Here is a 27,136-nt window from a genome sequence, read left to right as displayed (position 1 = left end):
GTTGGTCGGTCTGCTGGAGTTGTTGGGAATCGTCATGTTTGTTTGGTTTGGTTTGCTGTACTTTTTTTCTTCTTCTGAGAGAGCTCTGATAGTTATCTATGCTGTACTGTTTCGAAGAGATGCTCTGATACCCGCCTGTTTCGAAGATTAAGTAGAAGTTTTTGTCCCTATTCATACAAGACCGAGCAAGCCTCTCACTGTGAAACCGACTCCCTATCGCTTCCACCTCGTATCCTCAAACCCCTGCAGCACACTCTTCGCCACCTCATCCGTCTTCCCCATCGCTGCATCCACAGTCGCATCCGCTGCACTTTTGGCTGTAGATTCTGGACTTTCAGGCGCCTGAATCATCCCCTTGGCCATACTCTTCGCCTGCCCTTCGCTAATCTTCCCATACACAGCCATCGCACTCGCTATCATGCCGCCCATGTCCCCTACATTGCCCGGCACCACGACCGCCGTGCCCTCTTTCGCCAGGCGCCCGAAAGCCTCGACGTATTTCTCCGCTACGCTCAGACTTACTGCTCCGCGAGCGGCTTCTTGGCCTTGATTCAAACTGCCGGCTACGGCGTCGATGCCTCTTGCTGTAGCGTTCGCTCTGACTAGTATGGCCTCTGCCTCTCCGGTCGCCATGTTGATCTGTTCGCTCTTCAATGCCTCGGAGGCAAGAATGACGCTCTGTTTCCTTCCTTCGGCGATATTGATGGCGCTTTGTCTCTGTCCTTCACTCTCCAGAATCTCGGCCCTCTTGCTTCGTTCCGCAGTGACTTGTCTGTGCATGGCCTTCACGACTGGATCTGGGGCGTGGATGTCTCTGATTTCGTACCGTAGGCAGACGACGCCCCAATCCCTTGCCGCTTCATTGATTGCTTCCGTGATATTGGTGTTCAGGGCAGCTCGTTCGCGGAGGACATGGTCCAGGGTGAGGCGACCGATTTCGCTACGCATCGTAGTCTGCGCCAACTGGCTGATAGCATAATCAGCGTCCTCCACCCCGTAACTAGCCTTATATGCGTCAACTACCCTCGTGTACAGCACCCCGTCCAGTTCCAGCGTCACATTGTCCGCCGTAATTGCACTTTGTTGCGGTATTTCCATAGCAGACTCTTTTAGAGATTTCACGTAGGCGATGCGGTCGACTATAGGTATGAGGAAGGCGACGCCGGGGTTAAGAATCCGTTTGAACTTCCCCATACGCTCGACTATGAACGCAGTTTGTTGGGGCACGAAGCGGATTATGGTGTTGGCAGGGAGGGAGGGCCGTTGGAAGTAGGAGGACGGGGCAGCCGAGGTGGAGGCGGAGGGGAAGGGAGATGTAGAGGCGCTTCTTCTTGAAAGCGGCTGTAGGATTTGCCTGCTTGGGAACACGGTACTATTGAGGCATGTTGATGCAGTGGTTGGTAGTCTAGAGTAGAAGTGTGGTCGAGATGGCTGCAGTAGAGCAGTTGCTGTTCTGGTCAAGCTGCCCCTAGATGCTTCCCTTAGTGCCATATTGGTTAGGTGGATGGTTGCTAGGGCCCCCAGTCAAGGAGGATTCGGTACTCCGTACAGAAGATCGAAATCGTTTGTAGATTTTTTGAAGCTGAAGGCGAAAGTCATTGGCTCGACTCAGCCCTATGACGCTAGTGTGGAGATTCACTCAGGCCTCGTACGTTCCTTTCTTCTGCCTTGAATATCTTCTATTCCTTTACGATCTGATCAACAAGGCAACATCAAGACTTTCTGCAGGGGACAGTTCAAGTAGAACCTGCTCTATTGTCCTATTCCTTGGAGTGTGGGCCGCCTGTAATCGCCCGCAATGTCGGAGTACTGGAAGTCAACGGTATGCACAAACGGACCCCGCCAAACAAGTGCCTTTACTGACAGTCTCTGTATAGCCAAAATACTGGTGTAAACATTGCAAAACCTTTGTCCGCGATACCAAGCTCGAAAAGACCAATCACGAAGCAACACCCAAGCACCAGGGAAATCTCAAACGATTCCTGCGGGACCTTCACAAAGGGCACGAGCGGGATGAGCGAGACAAGCAGAGAGCCAAAGATGAGGTCGACAGACTGAATGGCGTAGTCTCAGCATCTGGCTCCAAAAGTGGAGGCGCACCATGGGAGAGAAGATCAGCTATCCCGCCTCCATCCGTGGACGGGAATCAGCAAGCAACACCGGCAGACAGAAAAAGGCAGCTAACACAGCTAGCAGAGATGGGTGTCGCTGTTCCGGAAGATTTCAGGAGAGAGATGGCGATGGCGGGAGATTGGCAGATTACTTCTGAAAAGGTGGTCTACGATAATGACTTTTTCAAGAAAGAAGAGGAGAGTGAAGATGTGAAACTCGGTGGGCTGAATGTGGGGATACGGAAGAGGAAGTTTGAGGGGCAGGAAGAGGAGGAAGAGGCTGGTGAAACAGTGATTAGGAGAGGGTGGGGTTCGACAATACGAACGTATCCTGGAGCGGGAGCTGACGAGGATGACCTGGCTACGCTGTTGAAAAGTACGAAAAGGGTAATAAGAGAAGGTGAAGGCTTGCAACCCCTCGGATCTGGGCGATCGTCCCGGTCGGAGCAGGCAGACAGTCATGATGCAACAAAGGAAGATCAGGCTGATCTGGACTCACCAGCAATCAAGAAAGAGGAATCTGCAGGTCCCGGTGAGGTACTAGATACGATTCTGACCCAGACAGCTGTTGTTGATGCACCTCCGGAGTCCCTCAAGCAAGAAGAGAACTCTCCAGATTCTGGGGTAGTTTTCAAAAAGCGCAAGGCGAAACCAATACGGCAGAAATGACGAGACTCGAAGCACTACCACCATATACCTCAGGGGCCATTTCTTTTTCCAAGAGCTTCGATTGGAGTAGCTGTCGTTCTTTGCATGCACCCCTTCTCCACCACCAACACTAACGCCGGACATTACGGCAATTAGCCGTCGATGATGCAACCCCGCGAAGAATGTTGACTTTACACTACGAATTCGATACTCTTTGCCAATGTCCTTGCTGCAAGCTTTCACACGCCGCTTCCTCTCTACAACGACAGCCAGACTCTTCTCACCAACTTATTCACACAAGATGAAAGAAGCAATTGTCTCTGCAGGCCCAAAGGTCGAGATCGTTGACTCTCCCATACCAATCCCGGAACCCGATCAGGTGGTGACGAAAGTCGTGGTTTCTGGCTCCAACCCCAAGGACTGGAAACGGCCGCAATGGACAGGGACAAGCTCGAACCAAGGGGACGACATTGCGGGAGTGGTTCACAGTGTTGGCTCGAACGTGGTTGAATTCAAGCGAGGAGATCGCGTGGCAGCTTTTCACCAGATGATGGCGCCTGGTGGTAGCTATGCCGAATATGCTGTTAGCTGGGATCACGCAACGTTTCATATTCCAAAGAAGACGAGCTTTGAGGGTCAGCTTGTCTCCGTCACGGTCGTTACGTTGCTTTGCTGACTCGTACATTCAGAGGCCGCCACAATCCCATTAGCTGCAATGACGGCAGCATTTGGTCTCTACCAGCGCCTCGGCCTTCCTCCACCGTGGCGCCCTACCACCACTCCAATCCCTGTGATCATCTACGGTGCAGCGGCAGCGGTCGGTTCCTTCGCCATCCAGCTTGCCCGACAGTCCAACATCCACCCACTGATCTGCGTTGCCGGAAGGGGCATACCACACGTGGAGGGATTGATTGACCCAAGCAAAGGAGATGTCGTTCTTGACTACCGAGATGGCGATGAACAGCTTGTTCAGAACCTCAAGGCGGCCGTGAAGAATGCTGGCGGTCAAGTTGAATACGCTTTCGACGCCGTGAGTGACCACGGTAGCTATGAGAATATCTGCAAGGTGTTGGACCACAACAGTGGCAAGATCACTCTAGTGCTACCCGGCAAAGATTACAAGGAGATCCCTGAGACGGTTGAGAAGTCAACAACAACCGTGGGTGCTGCACAAATCGGGACGGACTCGGATCCCTGGCAAAAGAAGACGGGGATGCAGACAGGCAATGAGGAGTTTGCCATGGCCTTTTTCCGGTACTTCGCAAGGGGCTTGCAGAAGGGCTTCTTCAAGGGACATCCGTATGAAGTGGTGCCGGGAGGGTTGGCAGGTATTCAGGGGGCTCTGCAGAACCTGAAGGATGGAAAAGCGAGTGCTGTAAAGTATGTCTTCAGGCTTGCAGATACTGAGGGCGTGTCTCCGTATAATATCAATTAGATTACCGACAAAAATAATTCGATCCCTTGCAAGGTACTTCTTCAAAGATTGTGCATTGACGAAGCTATGAATCAATAGTAAGAACTTCACGTGAACGAAGGGCGGCGGCGCTGAGAGCTTCGAAACACGGCTACTGTGTGCAATTGAGGAAACGCCCAACGTGAGATGTTTTTGACTCAATGTAGTCTTCAACGATGTAAGAGTCTCTAGTGCTGCGTAGACTGCAGCCTAAAATGTACAACTCTAGAAACTCCCGTCTGTTATATTTCAAGACAGTCGTGATTTCTTGGAAACACATACCGGGTGCTGATACGAGGGGTAACATTCTGACCAGCTGAGTGGCCTAAGTGGGCTTAGCTTGGCTAATCACTACTACCTTCCTACATTTCTGCACATTCTAAAACCAACAACATCTTAACACAGCACTTTCAAGTCTTTCACCACCAGAGTCCAAACACCCCCTAGCTCAAACAAGTAGACTTGTGCTTCTTTCCAACAACTCCCCGCAATCCTGCAACATGGACAGCCTCACCAACATCCTCAAGGCGATCTTTCCATGCCTCCCAATCGGCATCGTCGAGGGCGGCATCCAACTTCCCGCGGGAACAGCCAGATACCAGGACCTTTCCGAAAAGGCCGCTCTTCAATTTTCCCCACGTGGCGGTCAAAAGTCGAGACTATGCAACGACGAGGCTGCCTCGTCCATCGTGTCGGCCATGTTGGACGCCGACAAAGGTGGTCCCACTCTAGATGCCACCATTCAGTCCCTCGTTCACGAGGCTGGCGGATGGTCCGACACTCTTGCTAAGAAGATCATGACGGCGTTGAAAGCAGTCATCGTGGCCGGAAAGCCGATGAAGGCGGCAATGCAAGAGGCGGTTGATAAGGCTAGCGAAGCTGTCAAGACGGTGGAAGGATTTGCGGCCGACCACCCTATGGCAACGGAGGTCTTCTGTACGGTCATTGCTCTGGGCGTCTTGGTAGTGTTGGTGCCTTACGTGGTGGAGTGGTTAGGGTTCTGTGCAGGGTTTGGTGAATTGGGACCGATTGAGGGTAAGTCGCGCTTCCTGCGGTCGGTTGCGATGGGCGAAGGTACACTGATACTTGACACAGGTTCTTGGGCAGCTGTGTGGCAGTCTACTTACAGGGGCGTGGTACCCAAAAAGTCATTGTTTTCCTACTTCCAGAGGCTGGGCATGACGTGGAAGCGTGTCTGAGAGAACCAAATACTCTCAGTCGGCTTAGGCTCCAACGGATGCGATTGACCGGGAGAGTCAGCATGAGGATACAAGAGTACTGTCTTAGGTGTCTCGAGCGTGCAGCTTTGCTTCAGTTGAATCCGAGCGGTAATGCTAGCTTGTATGGAAGTGAGATAGCGCTAGCCGTACACACGAATAGCTGAACATGGAAGATTCAGATTCATTGGTTCATAACTGCTGCCCTGTTGTTCCTTTGTGATTCTCTACTGCTTGCTCGATGCTCACTTATGCTCTCTCACAAAGCGACCTTTCTCCTTTCACAAATGGGAACGGCAATCCGGTGATCTCGAGCTCGGGATATATTCTATAGACATAGGTGGAGATATGTATGTGTGTGGCTCTGTGAGGATGCGGCTTGATAAGTTATGGCCTGGTTATGGGTGTAAAATTGAGGATTCAGGTTTTTAAGAAAGTAGGACACAGCGCATAGGTACCTACTAATAAGGAGAGAGTATCTCAGACTGGTAAAGTAGTTGAATATAAGGGGCCCGCGGCGAGTCATGGCTTGTTGGACACGACTTGATACGGGCCACGACACGCTTTAAGAGTAAATAAAGGTGCCACGTACTTGCTAATACTTTATGGCCGGGAAGCACTTAGCTCGTTCGTTTTAACGCATACTTTAGTAGTTTTATGAGTTGCAAAACCAACGAGATTGCTGGCAAAATTGATTGCGCGCCATCTCTCTTTTTTTGATAACCAGCCCCACCAAAATTTGTAGAGATCGTACTTCTCAACAATTGCACCAGTCTCTACCTCTCAGTTCGTCTTACTTCCCAATCGAATAATTTTAAGACATAGGCTAGTGAGTATACACTCTTTTTTTGATGTTTTGACTGACCTAGGTGTCCATAGCTACCCTCCCTCCCTCCCTCCCTCCGCTGATACGCGATACCACTCAAAGAAATACATATTCGCCAGCGAGCCAGACTACTCCTTAAGTCTCATTGGCGACCTAATGCAGTAACTAAAGACGCCCGTTCGAGTTGCGTAACGGGGTACCGGTGGGAGCGTAATATTGAGATCTACGGCAACACAGTGATCCTCGTAATCTTCAAGCTGCAAACGATGTGGCGGTCCATAGCATATGCTCCTATTAGTGACCCAGCTCGATACCGTGATAATATAAGAAGAGATAATACATATAGCATTCTTCCGGCCTACACCACTGAAGGCTACCTCCCTATACCGAGATCAAGATTTTTTTAAAAAAAAAACCTCCTCCCCTTTTTTAAAAACCAATTTTTACCCCTTTATAAAGAGTACCCCGCCGAGCGTAGTATTATCGTATTACCGTAATAACGTAGCGTTACGTCGACCTCGCATTGTTGAAGCTATCCACGCCAATATAGATTGGGGGTGGTGGTTGATGATTGCAGTGATTTGAGTAGGTTCTCATCAAATTTGGTGGGGCTGGCTAAATCAACAATTTTGCCAAGCAATCTCGTTGGTTTTGCAACTCATAATTCCCTTGCACATCAGTACACGCGCCGCGCGAGGAAGCAATGCCAAGCCCAACCGGATTTTGGTCCAACATCTCCGCAAACTATTTTGATCTCATAGTCAACCTCCATAATCGTATACTATACTCGTTCCGCGAGACATGCGCCACAAGCTGAAGCTCCTAGACTATTGCCATGAAATACATCCGTCCCGTATGGCTCACGCATAGCGGGGAGAAGAAGGACTTTGAGGTCTACAGCTGCCATGTCTCGCCCGATGGAAAGAGGCTCGTCACAGCGGCCGGAGGTGACTGGACCCCCGTCAATATCACCAGGAACAATCCAGCTGACTCCTCTCTCCAGATGGATTCGTTCGCATCTGGTCCACGGACGCCATCTTCAATGCCCCCGACCCTTCCTACAGCAAACCCAAACAGCTGTGCTCGATGAGCAATCACTCCGGCACCATACACTCTGTACGATTCTCGGGGACTGGGAAGTACTTGGCATCTGGGTCAGATGATAGGATCGTATGCATCTACTACATCGACCCAAGTCCGCCATCTGAGTTTGCGACATTCGGTACGTTGGATTGGTCTAGCTGGAGCGGGAGGGGGAAAGGCTGACAATGGGAACAGGAAGCAATGAAGCTCCGCCAGTGGAGAATTGGAAGATAAGTAGGAGGTTGATCGGCCATGACAATGATGTTCAAGATCTGGGCTGGTCGTATGACTCTTCGATACTGGTCACTGTTGGGTTGGATTCCAAAGTAGTGGTTTGGTCGGGCTATACTTTTGAGAAGCTCAAAACGCTGGTCAGCCATCAGAGCCATGTCAAAGGCCTTACTTTTGACCCTGCCAACAAGTACTTCGCAACGGCAAGCGATGACAGGACGATCAAGATCTGGCGATTCACACCTCCTGGACCAAATTCTGGCCCGCATGATCAGATGAATAACTTTCAGCTCGAAAAGACCATATCTGCGCCTTTCATCGCTTCTCCGCTTACTACATACTTTCGGAGGTGCTCTTGGTCGCCAGATGGAAATCATATAGCAGCCGCGAATGCTGTCAATGGACCAGTCAGCTCTGTGGCCATTATCAATCGAGGTGCATGGGACGGAGACATCAATTTGATCGGCCACGAACAGCCCGTGGAGGTTTGCGCGTTCTCACCCCGGCTCTTCACAATACATGATCCAGCCAAGAAAGCTTTCGATCCAAAAACGAGCCCCGTGCACACCGTCATCGCCTGCGCCGGTCAAGACAAAGCTCTCAGTGTTTGGATCACGACCAACCCAAGGCCATTATGTATAACGCAAGAGCTGGCTGTCAAGTCCATATCAGACCTTGCTTGGACCCCTGATGGCAAGACGCTCATCGTTACCAGTTTGGATGGTACCGTAGTTGCGCTGGTATTTGAAACAAACGAAATCGGATATGAAGTCAGCTTGGACGAGAACGAAAAGGCACTAGCCAAATTCGGAGCTGGACGACGAGGTGCTGGTATCGTTGAGGGAACTGATGGGTTGCTGCTTGAAGAGAAGAGTAAGGAAGGCGAGATGCGTGGTGTCGAAGGTCGAATGGGCGCTTTGATGGGAGATTCTGGACCGAGTCCGGCGGTCATTACAAATGGCAACGGCGTGCCCGTACAATCTCAAGGACTTCTCACGAATGGAGCCAGCGCGACTCCGGCTCTCACCAATGGCCAAGCTCATGATCAAGATGCAGCCAAACCTGATGGACAAGCATTGAAGGCAAAGGAAGACCCAAATGCAGCCAAGCTCGAGAGACTCAAATCACGCGTTACCATTACGAAAGATGGTAAGAAGCGCATAGCCCCACTGCTCGTGTCATCCGCCGGGAATGAATCTTCACTTCCTCGAACGCAGCTTATGGCCTCTTCGAGCAACCAGGGTGCACAGAATGACCAACCGCAAGTCATACTGGATTTGTCCAAGCCGTTCGATGGCTTACCCAAAGGGGGCCTTGCAAGCCTTTTGTTGGGCAACAAGCGACGACTTGCAGCAGTCGAAGGGGTCGAAGACGATCATGTCGAGAAGAGAATCGCCATTGCAAGCCAGGACGGGGCGGTACCCATATTGTCGAATACCACCAACGGACTTTTACCTGCAAAGAACACCGTGGCACCGGCAGGGCAGCAGCCCACACCGAACTTCATACGACCCGCTGTGACTAACCCTAGCTTGACCGTCAGCCAAGTAAGACTGGCAGTCCCAAAGATTCGTTCACACATCGTGCAATCTTTTGGAGGATCTGGCGTCGCAGCCAATGGAGGGAACGCGAATGGTTCCGACCAATCTACACAGACAGAATTCATGATCGAAGCTCGAAACCCGACGCAGCTCTCCGTTACCGGAAAGGCACACGATCAAGAGCCTTGCCGTGTCACCGTCACAAAAAGAGGCCAGCCAGTATTTCAGGACTACCTACCCAGAAGCGCTATACTGGTGACAGGAAACAAGGACTTCTGGTCGATCGCTTGCGAAGACGGAAGTGTCTACGCTTGGACGCCTGTAGGAAGGCGGCTGATCAACGCTATGGTCATGGAAAGCCAGCCGGTCGTTCTAGAGTGCCAGAATCAGTGGTTATTGTGCATCACAGCTGGTGGCCTCTGTTACGTGTGGGACATGATTCATCTCTCGTCCCCTCACCCACCTGTGTCGCTTGCCCCAATCCTCGACATTGCAACTCATAGCTTACAAGAACATCCGACCAAGGCTCCGGCCATTACTGGCGCACGCCTAAACTCAGAGGGTCGCATCGTCGTCACTCTCACCAACGGCGAAGGTTACGCTTACTCGCCGTCAATGTTCGCTTGGCAGCGCCTTTCAGAGCTATGGTGGATGGTGGGCAGTCAGTACTGGAACTCGACGGACTCTTCTGTCGGGAACTTGAGATCCACCTCTGCCCTCGGCAACGACATGTCCAGCTCCAATGTCTCGGCGGGCGTCATACCCTTCCTCGAGCGAACTACCACCAACGAGACGCTAGCTCGAGGACGAGCGCAATTTCTCCATAGGCTTGTTAAACAGCTTCTCTCACGGGAGGGCTTCGAAGGTTTCGAGTCAGGCGTGTCGATTGCACATCTCGAAAACAGAATTGCCGCTGCCATGATGCTGGGTGCCAAGGATGAGTTCCAGGTGTATCTCTACATGTATGCCAAAAGACTCGGGGTTGAAGGACTGAAGATGAAAGTTGAGGAGTTACTACGGGGCCTGCTTGGAGGGATCTACGAGAATATTGAAGGAGACAGAAAAGCAAAAACACGAGCGAAGAATCCGGAGGATCGACACTGGGGCAATGAGACTGACATGCTCTGTGGATGGCCACGGCAAGAGCTCTTGAAGGGCGTGATATTGATCTTAGGTAGGGCCCTTTTCCTCCCGATCATCACTTCGTACTAACACATCACAGGCAAGAATCGCGATCTGCAACGGATCACTGTACCATATGCGAAGGTTCTCGGAGTTATGGAGGAACAAGAGGAAGGAGGGGACACGATGATCTCTTGATTGGAAGATTGATACCATCATAGCAGGGCGTTCGGGTGCTATGAGATATCCAGGGAACCGAGGAAGGAGCATAGAGCATTTTGTCTTCTTGTATACTAACACACCACGGCTCGATTTTGAAAAGGTCGGCAATGGAGGACAGTGGTTAAGGACAAACTGAGTCGCTCCTGCCAAATTCGTACTTGTGAGGTTTGTGATCAATCTAATTACTCGTTGCGTAACTGCCAAATAAAGCATCGTCTATGACTGTGTGTTACTTCCTTGCCTCGAGAGTGCACTGGAGAAGGAAGTATGGGATCCATGCCGTTGCGTTGGGAAGAGTGAGTTGGAAGCTCTCATATTTTGCCTCGGTTGCCGTGTTCTACTACCTCAACACCTGCAGCTGCGAATGCCAAGCCATATGTTTACAGCTCGCCACGCGAGATCTTTACTTGTACACCATCTCAGTCGTTTGAGCTGGCATCATCAATCAGACTCTGTGCCACCCTGCTGAGATGGGGTTCCTGGAACGCACAGCATGGAAGCTCTTCAACACACCAGGAAGAGACCCGTTCGTGGACAAATCGCCCAAGCTACTCGCCACACCCTCCATGACCTTGATCTCCAAGTTCTCTTTGCCCTCCAGTGAGCCTTCCCGATCGTCTTCTGCCAGCTCATTCTCTTCATCCTCGTCATTTTGGACGTCACCAGCGCCATCGCGATGGCCAAGATACTTACCCTCGAGCGTTCGCAACACGGTCTCCAAGAGACAAATTGCTGTCGTGGTCTGTTTGCTGCTGGCTCTCCTCATCTGGGTCATACCACAACCGCATACATGGCGGCGTCGAGTGATCCACATCACGGTACAGCAACAGGTCGCGAACCCGTACCAAGTTTTACGCCCCATCTCAGAGGCGGTTCCTACGAAGAGGAAACATGCTCCTGATCCAATGCATTGGCTAGAGCAGAACTCGAATAACAAGCATGCGGAGAACACTGGACTGGGTTTGCTGAAGTCGGTGCCGTCGTTCGGTCATCACTCTGCCAAACCGAAAGCTGCTCTCATCAGCTTGGTGCGCAACTCTGAGCTGCCTGGTTTGATGCAGAGTATGCGACAGCTGGAATTTCAATGGAATCGGAAGTACAATTATCCGTGGATCTTCTTCAACGATGAGGCGTTCAGTGATGAGTTCAAGGTATGTCAATGCATTCGCCTCCGAAAGGACAAAGCTGATGTGAAGACAGGCCGCTACGCAAAACCTCACTTCTGCCAAATGCTACTACGAAGTTGTGCCGAAAGAGCACTGGTCCCTGCCCGACTGGATCGACGAGGGAAGATTCATGAACAGCTTGGAGTACCTGGGCGCTATCGGTGTGGGCAAAGGATGGATGATCAGCTACAGACACATGTGCCGTTGGAATAGTGGATTCTTCTACAAGCATCCACGGCTCAAGGATTTTGACTGGTATTGGCGGGTTGAGCCGGATGTATGCTAGTATGTTTCCATCAACGCCATTCATACTGACATGCTCTCCGCTAGGTCCACTTCTTCTGCGACATTGACTACGACGTCTTCCGCTTTATGCGCGATAACAACATGAAGTACGGTTTCAACATGAACATCCTCGATGACGCTCGATCCTTTCCTTCCCTCTGGTCTCGCACCCGTTCGTTCATCAACGCCCATCCAGAGCTGATACACCCTGATGCCGACTTGGACTGGCTGCTTGACTCCCACAACAGCGGAGACTACAACAATTGCCAATTCTTCTCCAATTTCGAGATTGGGGACCTAAACTTCTTCCGCGGCGAAGCGAATGAAAGATACTTTGACTGGTTGGATAGAGGAGGAGGCTTCTACTATGAGCGGTTTGGAGATGCGCCTATACATACTTTGAGTGTGGCTATGTTCGTGCCGAAGAGCGAGATATGGTTCTTTAGGGATATTGGGTACCAGCATGACATCAACAGGTCAGCCTCTGCCTGCCAAAGCCTTCTGCATTTCCGCCCATGTCTCTAGCTGACCGTGATGCACCCTAGGCACTGCCCGCCACAATCCTCCCACCGCTGCTCCTGCGATCCAACCCCAGTCGACGAGAATTTCTACCGCCTCGTCCCTCTCGAATCACCACAGAAAAAGCCAGATGATACCTGCATTCGCCAGTTCCTGGGCGGACATTGGCTCGACAAGAAAGATGGCTGGTCTCAGGAAGTTGAGAGAGCTTTTGGTGGAGATGGATATCAGGGATATGTCGCCGGAGGATTGGGTTAGCTGGTTCCAGGCTTCAGAAGCAGCTGTCATACGTGGCTGATAGGATACTAGAGGTTCTAAGGTATTGCATAGTAACGTCATTTGGCATGGATACTACTGCGAACGTTTACTTAGAATTGGCAGCTTGGCACCATTACTTTAGCATCTTCAATGACAAGTCTTCGAACCTGCCACCCAGAAGGGAAAGAACCCTTTTCTCCAACAAATACCATCTGGTTCCCGGGACCAACACAGATCATGTGCATACCAATCGCGTCCGGCTGGCATGTCTCCTGCGCCAAAAAGAACGCTGGCCCAAGGAGAAGTAGCTTGCAATATACCATCACAGTCTTGCGGCTGGTCTCATCTAATAGCCCTTGGGAAAACCAACTGGACTTGGCGGCTTCATGCAATTTTACATCTCTACCGAAAAGCCTGTGATTCCTTCCCATTCCTGCCAGTAGGATACACGCTTCCGGCCTCTTCCCCTAAACCTGTCTTGATTTTTTGGTAAATTCCCTTGGTTTTACAAATTTCCCTCGGGTGTTCGATGATGAGTCCGGTTGTCGTGATCATTTCGACTCCAAGATGGAGGGTATGAGTTTGTAAAGCCGTGGAAGAAGGGGTGGTGAGTCCGAGATCTCCAGGTGTAGCGGGTGGAAAGGTGGGAGTAGGACACAGAGGCTTGGGAGCAAGAATGGCGGAAGCGCTGTGTAAGGTTCGTAAGATAGACACGTTTGTTTGAGGAGCTCAGGGGTTGGATGGGGAGGGATTGAAGGGGCGGTTTGAGGTGGTAGATGGATTGTCGTGATTGGGGAGGTCGATGAGAGAGTGCATGCAGGTTCCAGGGGTTTTCACTTCTGATAGTTGTTGTGGTTAAGAGGTAGTGGATATGGTGTAGGTAATTCAAAGGGGGATACTTCATAGATATCAGGCGCCTAGACTAAGCAGGATAGAAGTGTGGGCGGATGAAGATCGCTGTTAGAGCTAGCGCAACGATGCTATATTTCGAAATAGTGAATCGCCTTGTCACTTGCCAGGATGGTGCAGTTGGTCCAAGCCCGACACCATTGTGTGGAGTTGGGCGCTCCTGAGTTGGTTCGTAGACAGGATGTCACAGGATGTACGCTTCGGGCGGACAAGCGGGAAGGCCGGCTTATCTGTTGGCCCGGATGGATCCCCCTGGCCAAGCAATTCATTGGATTCCCATCTGACGGAGGTTCCCATGTCCTTGGGCGTGAACATGGTGAGGTGATGTGTCAGTTGAGAGAGGTCTGGGGGGGGGTTTTTGCCTTCTTTCATAGTTGGTAGTTGATCGGTTCGAATCCAGGATGTGTGAATGATGCTGCTGTTTTTCTTTTCTTTTTCTTTCCATTCAATCTTCCTGCTTCGCTTAGTCGTCACCACGTCGTGACGTCCACACCACACGAGGTCTGATATGCATTTGCGGCTGCTTATCCCTTTTCCACCCATTCATTCAGATACCTAACCTGGGCGAACTGTATTTAGTTTGCTTGTGGAGTCTGTGCTCTGACAGCCCTTATGCCATCACAGCCAGTTCGACTCGAACACATGATACCCCGGCATGTTTTCCTGGCATGCAGTTCACGGGTCACTGCTTCAAGCCCTTTCTTACAGTCGCATTTATATACTGGCCATACTGCATTGTTGTTTCTTAATTCTCAATGCCACAGTGTCGTGCATGACTTCCGAGGCTAAAATCTCGCTTTCCATGCTCCAGTACCTGAATATCGTCAATGGCGCTGGCCAACATCATCACGACAGTCAAATCAAACATCGTCGCAAATATCACAAATCAATGCCTCATGTTCAGAGCTAAGGGATGCCAAAACTCTGGCAGTAGTGGCAACTACGGTCAAGGGAAAACGCTAAAAGAGGGAATTTTTAATTTTAAAATAAAATAAGAATATTTGGCAAAGCTGATCTAGCTCCGCCTCCGACTTTTTGTTAGCGCTATTCATAGAAAATTGTAAAGAATATACTTACCACTCTTATACTAGTCTACTCTATATTTTTAAAGCTTCTATATATTCAATATAGGTATGTTTAATAAGATAACTAAGGTACCGAACTATGTAGGTGGGAAGGAGGCATGATATGGTAGGGGATGCCTCCGCCAAGGCCCGCTAGCCATAGGGCTGAGGGGTGTGTTAAGGGTACGCTCGTAACACTACCCCCCCTTCGTTAAATCATATCCCATGATTGGTGAGTGGAAAGGTAGAAAAATGGGTATGCATGCATGCTTGACGCCTGAAAAATGGTAAAAGCAGTAAAGAAATAACCGTGTCCGGGAACCCCAGCATCGCACCTTTCTCCGTGAGAGGTATTGGGGACGGTAGCAGCTCTTTGTATTTACGCTGTAGCGACGTCGCTAGCCGGGGTGTAGGCGCATGTAGGGAGCCTAGCCGGGAGGAAATCGGTGTAGTGTGGCGAAAACCGTGTCCATGGGCGCAGGGGTAAATAATGGCGATTTCCGAATCCGTATTTGAGCGGATGAGATGTCGGTGGAATAATGCGACGTGATTGGTTGAGGGCTCCCGAACCGAACCGAGCCGCAGACGCTAAAAACTCTAATTTAATATCAAATGACTTTGGTGTAGTCTTCTCTGTGGTATATCATTTAGCCGATATCGATTATGTTTCGTGACGGCGATAGCGTGGTCCATGTATGTGCTGGTATGGCTCCGGAAGGTCTTTAGGGTTGTATTAGCAAGGGGGGCTTACGCGGAAGGCCATGCATGAGTTGATTCCCGATCGACATGGGCCTGAGGGATCGATTCTCGGGTTTGGAAAAAAATGAGGCTATCGTGAAGACATCGGACGGTTTCAATTCGACTGAAAACGGGGTGTCCTCTGTCATCCCATGAGTCAACCCTTTATAGGTGAGGCTCTTCGGGATACCGTTTATGGAAGTCGTCCACCAGGTCTTAGCAATTTTCGAATTCACCGCCGTCCGCATTATACTAGATGGGGTTATTATCGAGGCCTTCCTACTTAACCTTATACTTAAGACGGCCATAGATTAATTTAAAGCCAAGTATTTCTTTAATAACCTATTCGATCCGACCGTTGATAGTGATATATTCCGGCGAAGGGTTTACCTATCCTAGTAATAGGTTATTTACCACGAGACTTAAGAGATTAAGAGTGAAAAGACGTCGTGGATTCTTATACTTAGCGGAAGTTCTAGACGATAAGAGATTCTAATAAGGCCTATAATCTTAAATAGATCGAGTCTCTTATAGTCTAATTTGCGGGAAGGGCGATTAAAGATAATATTCTTACTATTTAGAAAGACCGCATCGCCTATTTAAAAAGTAATCTTTTATTGATACTTATTAGCTTATATAACCATGGCCTTCTAAGCGCGGTCCATATTACTTCGAATATACTTAAGAACTTATTTTATATAGTTCGTAATATCCTCCGCTCGAGTAGTATCGAGACGCTTACGTATAATCTCGTAGTCGGTAATATCCGAGCTAAAAGTCATTCGAGGATAAAACCCCTTATTTGCGAGGAAAGGTGGGATATCGATAGCCGATAAGATAGTATTATTATCGGCGAACTCGGTAATAGATAGCTATCTTACCTAGTCGTCCTATATATAGTTATAGTATATTCGAAGATAACGCTCTATATTCTAATTCGCTCGTATTAGATCTATTTATCGATTTTAGAGTAAAAGGCTATTAATAGCTTAACTATAATATCTAGTCTCTCGCAAAAAGACTTTTATATAATAGCTATGAATTAAGAGCCTCGATTCGATATTATTAAGGTCGATAAGATTATATAAGCGAAATACTTTCTTAAGTAGTAAGTTAACTATCTTCTTAGCGATAGTATCTTTATCGATATCGAAATAGGCTACGTAGTAACGTTTCTTAATAAGTTAATCGATCGCTACTTAAATAGCGTTATAGTCGTCGAATATAGGTAAGCCTATAACGAAGTCGATCGATATATCTTATTATCGCTTCTATAGGATTAATAGAGGCTATAGTAAACTATACTTTCGATCGCGAGGCGCTTTAGCCCTCTAATAGATATAGTAATTCTAAACGTAGATAGCTACAGATAGTCCTTATATCTCGCTAATAGTATTCCCTTTTAAGTAGCTTATAAGTATATACTATCTCGAGATATCCGTAGAATAATTAATCGTATACCTCTCGAATAACATCGATATATATATTATCGAATACCCATAAACGATTCTAATAATAAAGCACCTCGTCTTATACGAAGTATTTACTAAGAGTAATCCCTCGAAACTTATCTTTATTTTCGGCGATAGCCTTACGAATTTCCATATAATACTCGTCTTTCTTATTAGCCCCTACTATCTTATAATAGATAAGAGTTGTCGATTATATATACGTCGATATATTCGCTATTTAATTTTAATCGATTAGGGATAAGAATTATTTAATGCTATTAACGTAATCGTTCGTTCTCGAAATCGATTAATTTATATCTAGCTATTCGTATAAGTATATTCGCCTTAACGTTCTAAGGTTCTAATCGATAGATAATCTTTATATTAAATTCGAATAGTATATTCAAATAGCGGGCCTAACGACGGCTAAGGTCTCTTCCTTCGGCGAAGTATATTAAGCTCTTATAGTTCGTGAAGATCTTAATAGAGATATCGATGTATTTTAGTTTAGGACGCTAGTATTTAAGATAGCGAATAATAGCTAGTAACTCCTTATCGTAGATCTAATAGTTATACTCGACTAAAGTAAGGTTCTTACTATAGAAGGCTATCGGGTAAAGCACTCCCTTATCGTCGTATTAAGAAAGAATATCTTCGTTAACGTAGTCGAAAGAGTTAGTCTCTAGAACGACGTTCTTTATTCTATCGAAATAACGTAGAACTAAGACTTTCATAACGGCGACTTTCAGAAAATAAAAGGCCTCTTAATATGCTGGGGACTAATTAAATATAGCCTCTTTTACGATGAGTTTTATTATAGATTTAACTATTTTAGAGAAGTCTCTAATAAACCGCCGATAAAAATTGCAAAAATCCGATAAAGGCCTATACCTCTTTAAGGTTAATAGATATAATTTACTCGATAATAGTCTAGATTTTAATAGAGGTTTATTTGTAACCCGTCTATAGACATTAGTAGACCTAAAAATTTAGTTTTCTAGACGTGGAATTCGCATTTAAGAATATTTACCTGAAAGGCCGACGTCCCTTAATTTCTAAAGGATTTATCTAACGTGTTGAACGTATTTCTTTTTTATCTTACTATAGATAAGTATATTATCGAGATAGACCTAATAGAAGTCGTTTAGATACTCGAATAGAATATTATTTATATATTATTAATATGTGACTAAGCCGTTAATTAGATCGAAGGGGAGGATTTAATACTTATATACTTTAAGAGAGATAATAAAAGTAGTGAAATTCTCGCTATCGAGGTGTATACGTAGTTTATTAAACGCGGCTATAATATTCAATCGAGTAAGATATTTACATCTCTAAATCCTTGCCAAAACCTTATCTATTAATGAAATTAGGTATTGATTCCTTTTAATAATAGCGTTTAGCTTTCGATAGTCCACATAAAAACGTAATTCTTTATTCGGCTTTTCCGCGAATAGGATAGGTAAGGCGAATAGTGTATAGCTTAATATTATGAATCCCTTCTTTAAATATTCATTCAGGTACTTCTTTATCTATTTTAGTTTATATCCCGATATTAAATAGATTCTACTTTTCGAAAGTTTCGTTTTATCGAAGCTATCGTTAAATTTCAGCTTGTGATTATAAGAACGATATAGGGGAAGTATATCCGTCTTAGTTCTATCGAAAACATCGAGATAGTCGTAATACTCCGCAGATAGCTTATGTTTCACCTTCTTAGAACTAATCTCGTCGATGCTATTAATCTAAATAGGGCAATTAGAACTATAATATCTTTTATATTTCTTTTCTAAGTTGCAGAGATACGGTTTATTAACCGATATACGAGTTCCGCGAGATATTCGAGATAGAGGAGGCGTATATGATATAGGCGAGTTATTATAGATCTCATTCATTATTAATATAAATAGCTTATTATCTTTTTCACGGGCCAGTTAATAGTAGGCCGCTATATTAATCTTAGCGATATTAATAAACTTAGACTCCTTACTATTCTCGTCCTTATTTAATAAGAAGATATTCGAATTAGTCTCGTTATCGCAAGTAAGTAGAGGGAGGGCTTTATCGTTTTAGTATAATAGGTAGAGGGGTGAGTAGTATAGGTAGCCGAAGGTCCGGAGTTAATAGAAAGGGGAGTTCGTTTATTATTAATATCTAATTATTATTATAATTATATCGACCGAGTAGAAAGAGTATCTTATCCTATAACATATCAAGAACTACCTCCGTATTTATTCATTTAAGGTTTCTCGACTATTATATCGTATTTTAATAATGTAATTAGTATTAGATATATTTCTTCTTAATAGTCTTTTACTATTATCGTTAAGAGTAAGTAGTATATAATTAGTCGTTTTACGATCTAGTCGTTATAATCTCTTAGTGATTTAGGTTGTAATAGTGAGAGAGTAATTTCTAGATATAAGGCTTTATATATCGCTGAGACTAAGAACTCGTTTATAACTATATAAGTACTCGATATATTTACTATCTATAAGGGAGTTCTTAAGTAAATAGATTCTCCCTCTTATAAAGAAAGCGTAACTTATATACGAAAAGGACGACGTGCTAGGGCGTTATTAGAGAGTGTCTATTAGGTATACTTTATAAGTACCTCTTATCGTAACTTTAAAAGAGGCTATTCGTTTTCCGAATCCGAAAAAAAATCGTCGCTACCCGTGATATCGACGTTATCGATTTCGAATTCTTCGTCTATTTCTAACGCGTGGAGTCGTGCTTCCTCGAAGGCCTTTTTACCGGCCTCGATTTGGGTAGTTATTATATAGTCCTTTCGATAGTAGCCTTTCTTACCGCAGTTATAGCATATTGGTTCCCTTAATTTTAAATCGATCGTAATATTTAGAGGCGTAGTGGTTGTACTTGAACTAAACCCGGTAATGAGTATAAGGCGTATATTGGCCGCGGGTGCTATCGTCGATATTCGTATTATAGTTAACTTAATAGTAGTCTTTATAAACTTAGAATTCTTATAATTAGCACGTTATAAGTTATCTAGCTTTCGAAGATATTTCTTTATAGCCTTTAAGGTAGTAAAACCTTCTACGACCTACTATACCTTTTTTAGTTTCTTTCTTAGTTTCTTAAGAAGATAGTTCTCTAGTATAAGAGTTTTGTTATAGTTAAGGATAATATCTAGTCGAATAAAGTCTAAATAGAAGTCGATAAAGGGTTAAGTCTTTTATTATAGAGCTATATATATTACGTAATATATTACTACGTCGATCTAAGTTCTCATAAATATCGGCTAACTCGTCTATAATCTTAGTAAAAGACTAATATAAGTTAATGGAGTTTCGAAGTCTTCTATATATCGTATATTATATAGTCTTATCGCCGAGTTATAAGACTACGTAGACTATCTTAGAGTTCTCGATAAGATAATAATCGCTATTAGCCTTAAATTTCTATTCTATTCTAAAGAATTAGTCGTTCTTAGATAGAGTCGTTATCGTCGATAAATAGAGGTAGGTCTAAGACCTTAACTAATTTCTCTTTTAAACGTCTAGGCGTGCGTTTTCTCCTCGATCGATGATAGTCGTAAGTCTTTTATTAACTATATCTTAAGGTTATTAACTTTCCGCTATAGAGAAGTTATATTCTTCTAAAAGTCTCGGGCTAGTTAATTTATCTTCTCGATTATTCTATAAGTCTAATATAAATCGTTTATAGCTAGATTCTTTTTTATTACGGCGGCGTAATATCGAGTAATAACCTCTCGAAAATCGTCTCGCTTCTAACGAATTTCATTTAATATAGTTATAAATTCGTTAGGTTAGTACTTAATTTAATATTATAGTTATAGACTATTAGCGATATCCTAAGACGTATTTATCGAGTCTAACTCGTTAGACTATGCATTATCTAATAGAACTAATACCTTTCGAAACTTAATTTACTCTAGTAGAGTCTTAATTTAATTTATTCTTTCGATATTGAACTTCGCTATAAGAAAAAAAAGAAAAAAAAGTGGAGAGGAGTTTAAATACTTCGAAAGAATAGGTGTTGGGGACACCAGATGTACTAGAGAGCAGTAAAGTTTCTCGAAGGCGCGTCGAAATTATTCGATGTTGAGAATAAAAATTTTTACTATAAAGTTCGAGGCGAGGTTATTTCTTTGCGGGGGCTTAATACACTTATTTCTTAATTGTTTAAGGCGTTAAGAAGACTATAAGTACTTTAAATAGTAGTCTTTCGAGTGTACTTACTCCGCTTAGGGGGTCCCTTATCTCGTAGAGAAGTTATATACGAGGAAGTTTCGGTTTAAAGAATAGTATTCTAGATTGGCTATAACTCGGCCGTTTCTTATCTAATTAGGGCCTCGTTGAAAACCCTAGACGTTATAGTATATAAAGTTGCAAGTGGTACTACTGGTGTGTATTTTAAATATGAAGATATAAGATGGTATTGGCTATTTCTTTTGATTCGCTAGCCATACGAATAGTCTAATACCTTCTTTATCCCTCGACCACTATTTGCCGAGGCCGTTTCGCTATTCCTTTTAAGCTCTTTAAAATCGATTTATCTATCTAATAGACTTACTTAGAAATACGATAGCTTAACTTAATTTCTTATTAAAGCCTCTACTAGCGCGTTTCTTTGAATTCGTTCGCTAATATAAATGAAATAAGTAAGTTAATCTTAGTTATAGTATTAGAACTAATATAGATATAATATTAATATAGGTATATTTAATAAGATAACTAAGGTATCGAACTATATAGGTGAAAAGAAGGTATAATATAATAGAGGATGTCTTCGCTAAGGCCCGCTAGTTATAGGGCTAAAAAAAATTTTTAAAAAAAAACCTTTAAAAAAATTTTTTATAAATATTTTATTAAGGGGTTAAAAAAAATTTTAAAAGTCTATTAAATAGTTTAAAAAAATAAAAGGCCTATATATTAAAGAAAGCTTCGATATTTATATCTTAAATATCGATCTTAATATAGCTATAGAGTAATACGATATTAGTAATCTTAATAAGATTCGAGAATAAGCGAGATTTACTTACTCTAAGAAAATACGTTAGAACTTTACTCTAAATATTATATCTATTAAATAGTAAGAGTAGCGAGTTAAATCTATTACTATAGTCGAGTAATAAAAGCGTTTTAAATATATCCTCGATATAAAGCTTATTTATATCGATCGCATCGATTTTAAAAGAGATATTTAAATCGTAAATAAGTTTATATAATCTTCTTTTTATCGTTAAATAAGAACTAGTAATCTTAAAGATTAGTATACTATTATTCGCGATCGATAAAAGGCTCTTAGTAATTATTTAAAGTAATTAATTACTAAATAGAAATATTAGATTATAAGTTATAAATATAAGAGTATCTATTAAATTAATAAGAATAATAAATATTATAAGATAAACGCTATAATGAGAGAGAGATAGATTACTACTATTTAAGACGATTAGATTACTTAATATTAGTCTCCTCTACTCGTATATAAGATCTTTATAAATATAAACTCTAGCGTTAATAATAATAGTTAGAAGAAGAAGAAGATAATTTTAATAAAGTAAATAAAGGCTATAATAGAGTAGTAAATAAAGCTTAATCTACTAAAGAGTATAAAGTCTATAGCGAGTATAGTTAATAAAGAAAGTTAGCCATCACACTCGTAGCAATTCTATTAGCCTCCTTCTTATCAGCTTTCTTCTTACTAGCCTTCGCTTATATATCCTTTTATATCGCCTTAATATCTTAATAGCTATTTATAATAGCAATTAATTGATGTCCCTCCTTCTCCTCCTCCTTCTACTACTATAGAGGTTTCGCGAATAAAAATACCGTCTCCGTAACGGTTAAGTTTTATCAATACGCGCATTAAAGAGAAAGATATTATTAAGCGCTTCTGGTAGTAGAAGAAGAAGGGTATAAATAAAGCGGCGAGAAAGCTTTAGATCTATTAGGTCTAGGCGTTTATTAAGTAGTAGATATAAGATATAGATAATATAAAAGCTCTATCTAACGCGTTTATTAATATCTATAAATATATAATAAGTAAAGATCTATTATATAGTCTTCTTTAAGACCTAAAAGGAGATCTATTAGTCTTTAAGATCTTATAAAAAAAGATTTATTAATATACTTATACTCTAGAATAATTAAAATAAGAATAAAGATAAAGTAAGGGATTTAATTAATATTATATAGTATTTTATCGTAATTACTCTATAATCTCCATAGTTAAATACTTTAAATCTTATTTAAATATCTTAATTTTACTATTAAATATATAGTTTATAGTGCTATACTTAAAATACTTTATCGTAAATCTATTATAACTATTAATATCAATCGTATACTTTAGAAATTCTTTAAAGTTATTCTAAAAGACGTATTAAAAGGTCTTAAAATAACGTCGTATCTACGCCTTAAGAATACTAAATATTAATTCGATAGAATTATAGTTAGACGAGTATAAAGAGAGATATTTAATAAGATAGTCTTTAATCTATATAATCTTAATAATACGAGAATCGATATAAACGCTAATATTATTTAGAACAATAATACTACGCTTTTTAAAATACTCGTTATAAAGAGAAAGTAATCGATTAATTAGCTAGTCGAGAATATCTTTCTTACTATAATAATCTTTCTTAATTTTAGTATAGAATAAGTATTAAGCAGTGATATATATAGATAGAATACTAAAAGTATTATCTTATCTTATATTACTATAATATTAAGTAGGGTTATCGATAGAAGTATAGACTATAGATCGTTACATTATTTATAACTTAAATAACGACTTATTAATAAAGACTAGTTGCTTCGTCTTAATTTAATTCATAAACGTCTATTATATAATATAAAGTATATTACTTTAAGAATTAATTTTTTAATCCTTCTTATATATAACTCTAGCTTATTTTAGAGTCCTATAGACGATAAACTTATAAACCTCGATATTCTACTTCTCTTTTAAGAATCGCGCTAATTTATCTTAATATAGCTACGACTTTTAACGCTAATAGTTAAGAAAAGCGTTTAAAATAGTAGATAAGAGATTATAATATTGCCCTTATATATAAATATATCTATTATAAGAGATTACGATATCACTATAGATAATAAGATTTCGCTTCTATCGATACGCTATTAATATACTAAAACGAGTATCTCTAGCTATAACTTTAGGTCGCTAATAAAATTTAAGTAAGAGTTAGATACGCTGGCGTATAGAGAGATTTTTTCTAAATAATAATATCGCGTCTAGAGTAAAGGCTAAGGCAAAATACTAGAAAAAGCGTATATACCTACTAGCTTCAGTATCGCGAATATTCAACTAAGATAGTAGACGACAGTGGCTATTGCAAGAATAATAAGTACGTTCTCTACAATTTTCTATGAATAGCGCTAACAAAAAGTCGGAGGCGGAGCTGGGTCAGCTTTGCCAAGCATTCTTATTTAATTTGCAATTCATAAAAACACATCCCGAGCGCCGACAATCAAAGATATGGGAATTCTATGGGACATGACAACGCTCGACGAAACGATCTCTTTCTTGGGACTCTTGCACACAAAAGGCAATGATATCGTCTTCACATTGACGATGGTAGCAATGATGGACAGTCGTCGGAGAAAGCACGCGAATTAGAGTGCCCGTAGCCGCCCTTCTGCCAAACCTTCTCTCGTAGCCGCACTAGGCGAGGCCTCGCAACTTCTCACTGCCAGCATCTGCTCTTCCTTTCTTACGTATATTATTATGGTAGCTACGACGCATAAAACTCTTTGACACGAGAAAGGGTAGCGTGTGACCCGCTGAGCGCCAAAATAGTAGGCAAGCTACCAGGAAAGTGGCAGTCTCAAGCGCCCAAATTATGGTCATCAAGTCGAAAGTTTCCGCTGTCATGACACAACATATTTGGGATTCGTACCGCAACAACTGCAAACTTACAATTGCAAACTTTTCTCGCAGCATGTCTGGCAGTCCAGATAGACAAACAGCAGAATTAATCCCAGAGTATCAGCTAGTATCCTGTTTATCCAACAAATCTTCGAAACCTATACCGTTCTTATCGAAGTAAAAGCTCGACAACAAAATCGGCCGCGTGGCTCACTGCTCTTAGCGCGCGATCGCGGGACGTTTGGGAGCTATTTCCGTCACATCAACAATGCCGATCGACCTCGTATTCAGAAATCCCCCGCCCCATCTCGTGTTCAACGACAACTCTCAGCCGACCTACGCGAATGGGCAACTTAGGTACGGAGGGTCGCATGTAACATCGATGTATGAACAAGTATATGTGTACATCAGCGGCCTCCCTTCCTCATTCATCAATTTCAACCACTGCAGCGATTCGAAGACACGATGTCTTTCATCAGATGTCTTCAAAAGTGTGCCATCGGCTACCCTAGCACTCAACCAATCCGTCTTCTCCTTTTTCTCTTCGACCTTGTCAGCGTTATCTGCTTCAGCGTTCGTTTTGAATTGGTCCAAAGATGGGTGTCTACTTACGGCGAAGTACAATATCATGACAACTTAACGACTGCGGCTTTGATCGCTATTGTCCGTCTTCCAGACCTCCCACCCTCCTAGATCTATGCTCTGCTTACATGCTTCTATGCATAGCTCATGCTCTCACTCCCCTGGACGCTATACGTTCTCCTGCGGCCATCATTCACTACCTCGAGCCTCTACCCCGTCTATCACGTCTGCTGCGAACTCCTATGTTGGGTTGCGCTCTTCGCCTGTGCTACCACGAGCTCGTTGGACAATATGAATGCTTTATGGGATGTCACAGGCTTCGAGTGCGAAGGACAAGGTTTTGCTCAACCAGACTGCACGAGCGCATACACTAAGATACAGAAGATATGTAGCTAATGCGTTTCTTTCGTGGTAGGTAACTATCTATTTATTTTAGGCAGGGAAAACTAACACCGTCGGCTAATGTTCGAGTAGGATCCTGCATTTCATCCTCTTTGCGATTGCCTTGCGAACCAGTGGCTACTCGGAGGCTGCGAGAAGAAGGATATCTCAATGGATACCTACTTTCATCAAGACACTCGCCCGTCGCCTCGATTCGCGAAGCGATGGCCAAAGCAATCTCCTTGGCATCCGCATCCCACTTCTCTTACTGGAGCTCATCAGCATCATCCTTTGGGCCGTTTTGTTCGCACTTTACCGCAAATGGATACCCAACACCCGGGGCTTGGGTACATATTTTTTAAATGGGGAGTGGGAGCCACCCTCAGGCTTCGACATCAGCATCACTGTCATGCTCGCATTGGTAGGTCCCTGATGTACGCCAATTATCCAATACCACTGTTCTGACAAAGTATCACACCCAGGTCATTGCCTGCTTCTTCTGGACCCTCGTTGTTTTTCTTCGGCCTCTAATCACGGCCTCTCAGGTTCGTAATGGGTACCATATCATTCTGGAACTCCTCTGCTCGACCCTCCTCCTTTTATGCGGTATAGTAGCATTCTGGTGGAACGACATGATCAGTTTGAGACATTCTGTCACTTTCAATGAACAGTGCATCACAATCGGGCCCCCGATCCCTGGCGAAGATCAAGATGGACCCGTGCAGTGTGAACCCCATATGAAGGCGTTGCGAGGATTGAATTTTTTGGCCCTGGTCTTTGTGTACTTGATGGCGTAAGTAGGGTCTCTTTCACATGATGTGATAAGTGGCTGATGGACGCCAAATCTTGATCTAGATTGCTGCATCTTGTGCTTTGTGTATTCGCCTGTCGAGCGTGCTACAAGAGAAAGCGGGAGAAGAATCATGTGTACGCGATTGGGTCGGAAGTTGAGTTGAACATTGTGACTCGCTCGGCAACGGACGGGCTGGCTGCGGAGTTGAGCAGGAACCGGAGTGAAGAGCGAGTGTCAGAGGCTGTTCCTGCATAGTGGGGCAGTCAGATGATAGTCAAGCGTGTCTTTGACTATTCTAAATGCTAGATTCAGAACCATATTGTTCGCAATGTCATATGTACCATTCCTGATATATACTCACTAGCTCTCCCACGTCTCTCACTCCTCATGTTCATCCCCTTCCTTCGTCATCTGCAGACTCTTTATCCAACCCATCTTCCCGAAGCATAGCCACGTCGTAGTCCCAAGCTCTGGTCCACACATCTTTTGGCAATATTCTTCCCAACGAGCATTAAACACAGAGACCAAATTCCTTCCTGTTCGCATCTCCAAAGACTTCACAGTAGCTCTCTTTACATGTTCTTCGGGCAGCCCACCCCTCACTTCAGAGGTTTGAGGCGTGTCTGAAGACAACTTGAAGCTTTTG

At 43.9% G+C, this 27,136-nt stretch overlaps 7 protein-coding genes across 7 annotated transcripts; 6 read left to right on the top strand and 1 right to left on the bottom strand.

Moving 5' to 3' along the window:
- Positions 1–213: 213 nt before the first annotated feature.
- HO173_005131 (uncharacterized protein) lies at positions 214–1,491 on the bottom strand (the record flags this gene model as incomplete). The annotated part of the gene is made up of 1 exon (XM_037307049.1): positions 214–1,491. One exon carries the CDS (start codon positions 1,489–1,491, stop codon positions 214–216), a length of 1,278 nt encoding a protein of 425 aa, XP_037166173.1.
- A 307-nt stretch (positions 1,492–1,798) lies between these two features.
- On the top strand, positions 1,799–2,780 carry HO173_005130 (uncharacterized protein; the record flags this gene model as incomplete). Its single annotated transcript, XM_037307048.1, has 2 exons — positions 1,799–1,822; positions 1,878–2,780. 2 exons carry the CDS (start codon positions 1,799–1,801, stop codon positions 2,778–2,780), a joined length of 927 nt encoding a protein of 308 aa, XP_037166172.1.
- Positions 2,781–3,060: 280 nt separating this feature from the next.
- HO173_005129 (uncharacterized protein) lies at positions 3,061–4,194 on the top strand (the record flags this gene model as incomplete). Its single annotated transcript, XM_037307047.1, has 2 exons — positions 3,061–3,394; positions 3,449–4,194. The coding sequence occupies 2 exons, from the start codon at positions 3,061–3,063 to the stop codon at positions 4,192–4,194; spliced, it is 1,080 nt and encodes a 359-aa protein (XP_037166171.1).
- Positions 4,195–4,712: 518 nt separating this feature from the next.
- HO173_005128 (uncharacterized protein) lies at positions 4,713–5,411 on the top strand (the record flags this gene model as incomplete). Its single annotated transcript, XM_037307046.1, has 2 exons — positions 4,713–5,247; positions 5,308–5,411. 2 exons carry the CDS (start codon positions 4,713–4,715, stop codon positions 5,409–5,411), a joined length of 639 nt encoding a protein of 212 aa, XP_037166170.1.
- A 1,679-nt stretch (positions 5,412–7,090) lies between these two features.
- On the top strand, positions 7,091–10,430 carry HO173_005127 (uncharacterized protein; the record flags this gene model as incomplete). The annotated part of the gene is made up of 4 exons (XM_037307045.1): positions 7,091–7,202; positions 7,259–7,477; positions 7,534–10,284; positions 10,333–10,430. 4 exons carry the CDS (start codon positions 7,091–7,093, stop codon positions 10,428–10,430), a joined length of 3,180 nt encoding a protein of 1,059 aa, XP_037166169.1.
- Positions 10,431–10,924: 494 nt separating this feature from the next.
- On the top strand, positions 10,925–12,682 carry HO173_005126 (uncharacterized protein; the record flags this gene model as incomplete). The annotated part of the gene is made up of 4 exons (XM_037307044.1): positions 10,925–11,605; positions 11,655–11,897; positions 11,951–12,381; positions 12,451–12,682. 4 exons carry the CDS (start codon positions 10,925–10,927, stop codon positions 12,680–12,682), a joined length of 1,587 nt encoding a protein of 528 aa, XP_037166168.1.
- A 12,517-nt stretch (positions 12,683–25,199) lies between these two features.
- HO173_005125 (uncharacterized protein) lies at positions 25,200–26,745 on the top strand (the record flags this gene model as incomplete). The annotated part of the gene is made up of 6 exons (XM_037307043.1): positions 25,200–25,397; positions 25,461–25,653; positions 25,709–25,727; positions 25,791–26,118; positions 26,180–26,490; positions 26,553–26,745. The coding sequence occupies 6 exons, from the start codon at positions 25,200–25,202 to the stop codon at positions 26,743–26,745; spliced, it is 1,242 nt and encodes a 413-aa protein (XP_037166167.1).
- Between the last annotated feature and the right edge of the window lie 391 nt (positions 26,746–27,136).

The sequence above is a fragment of the Letharia columbiana genome (genome assembly GCF_014066305.1).
Source record: "Letharia columbiana isolate WasteWater2 chromosome Unknown Sc0000013_s0, whole genome shotgun sequence".
In the NCBI taxonomy this organism is placed as follows: Eukaryota; Fungi; Ascomycota; class Lecanoromycetes; order Lecanorales; family Parmeliaceae; genus Letharia; species Letharia columbiana.
The sequence above is the reverse complement of the archived record's forward strand: the minus strand, read 5'-3'. Positions and strand labels throughout refer to the sequence as shown.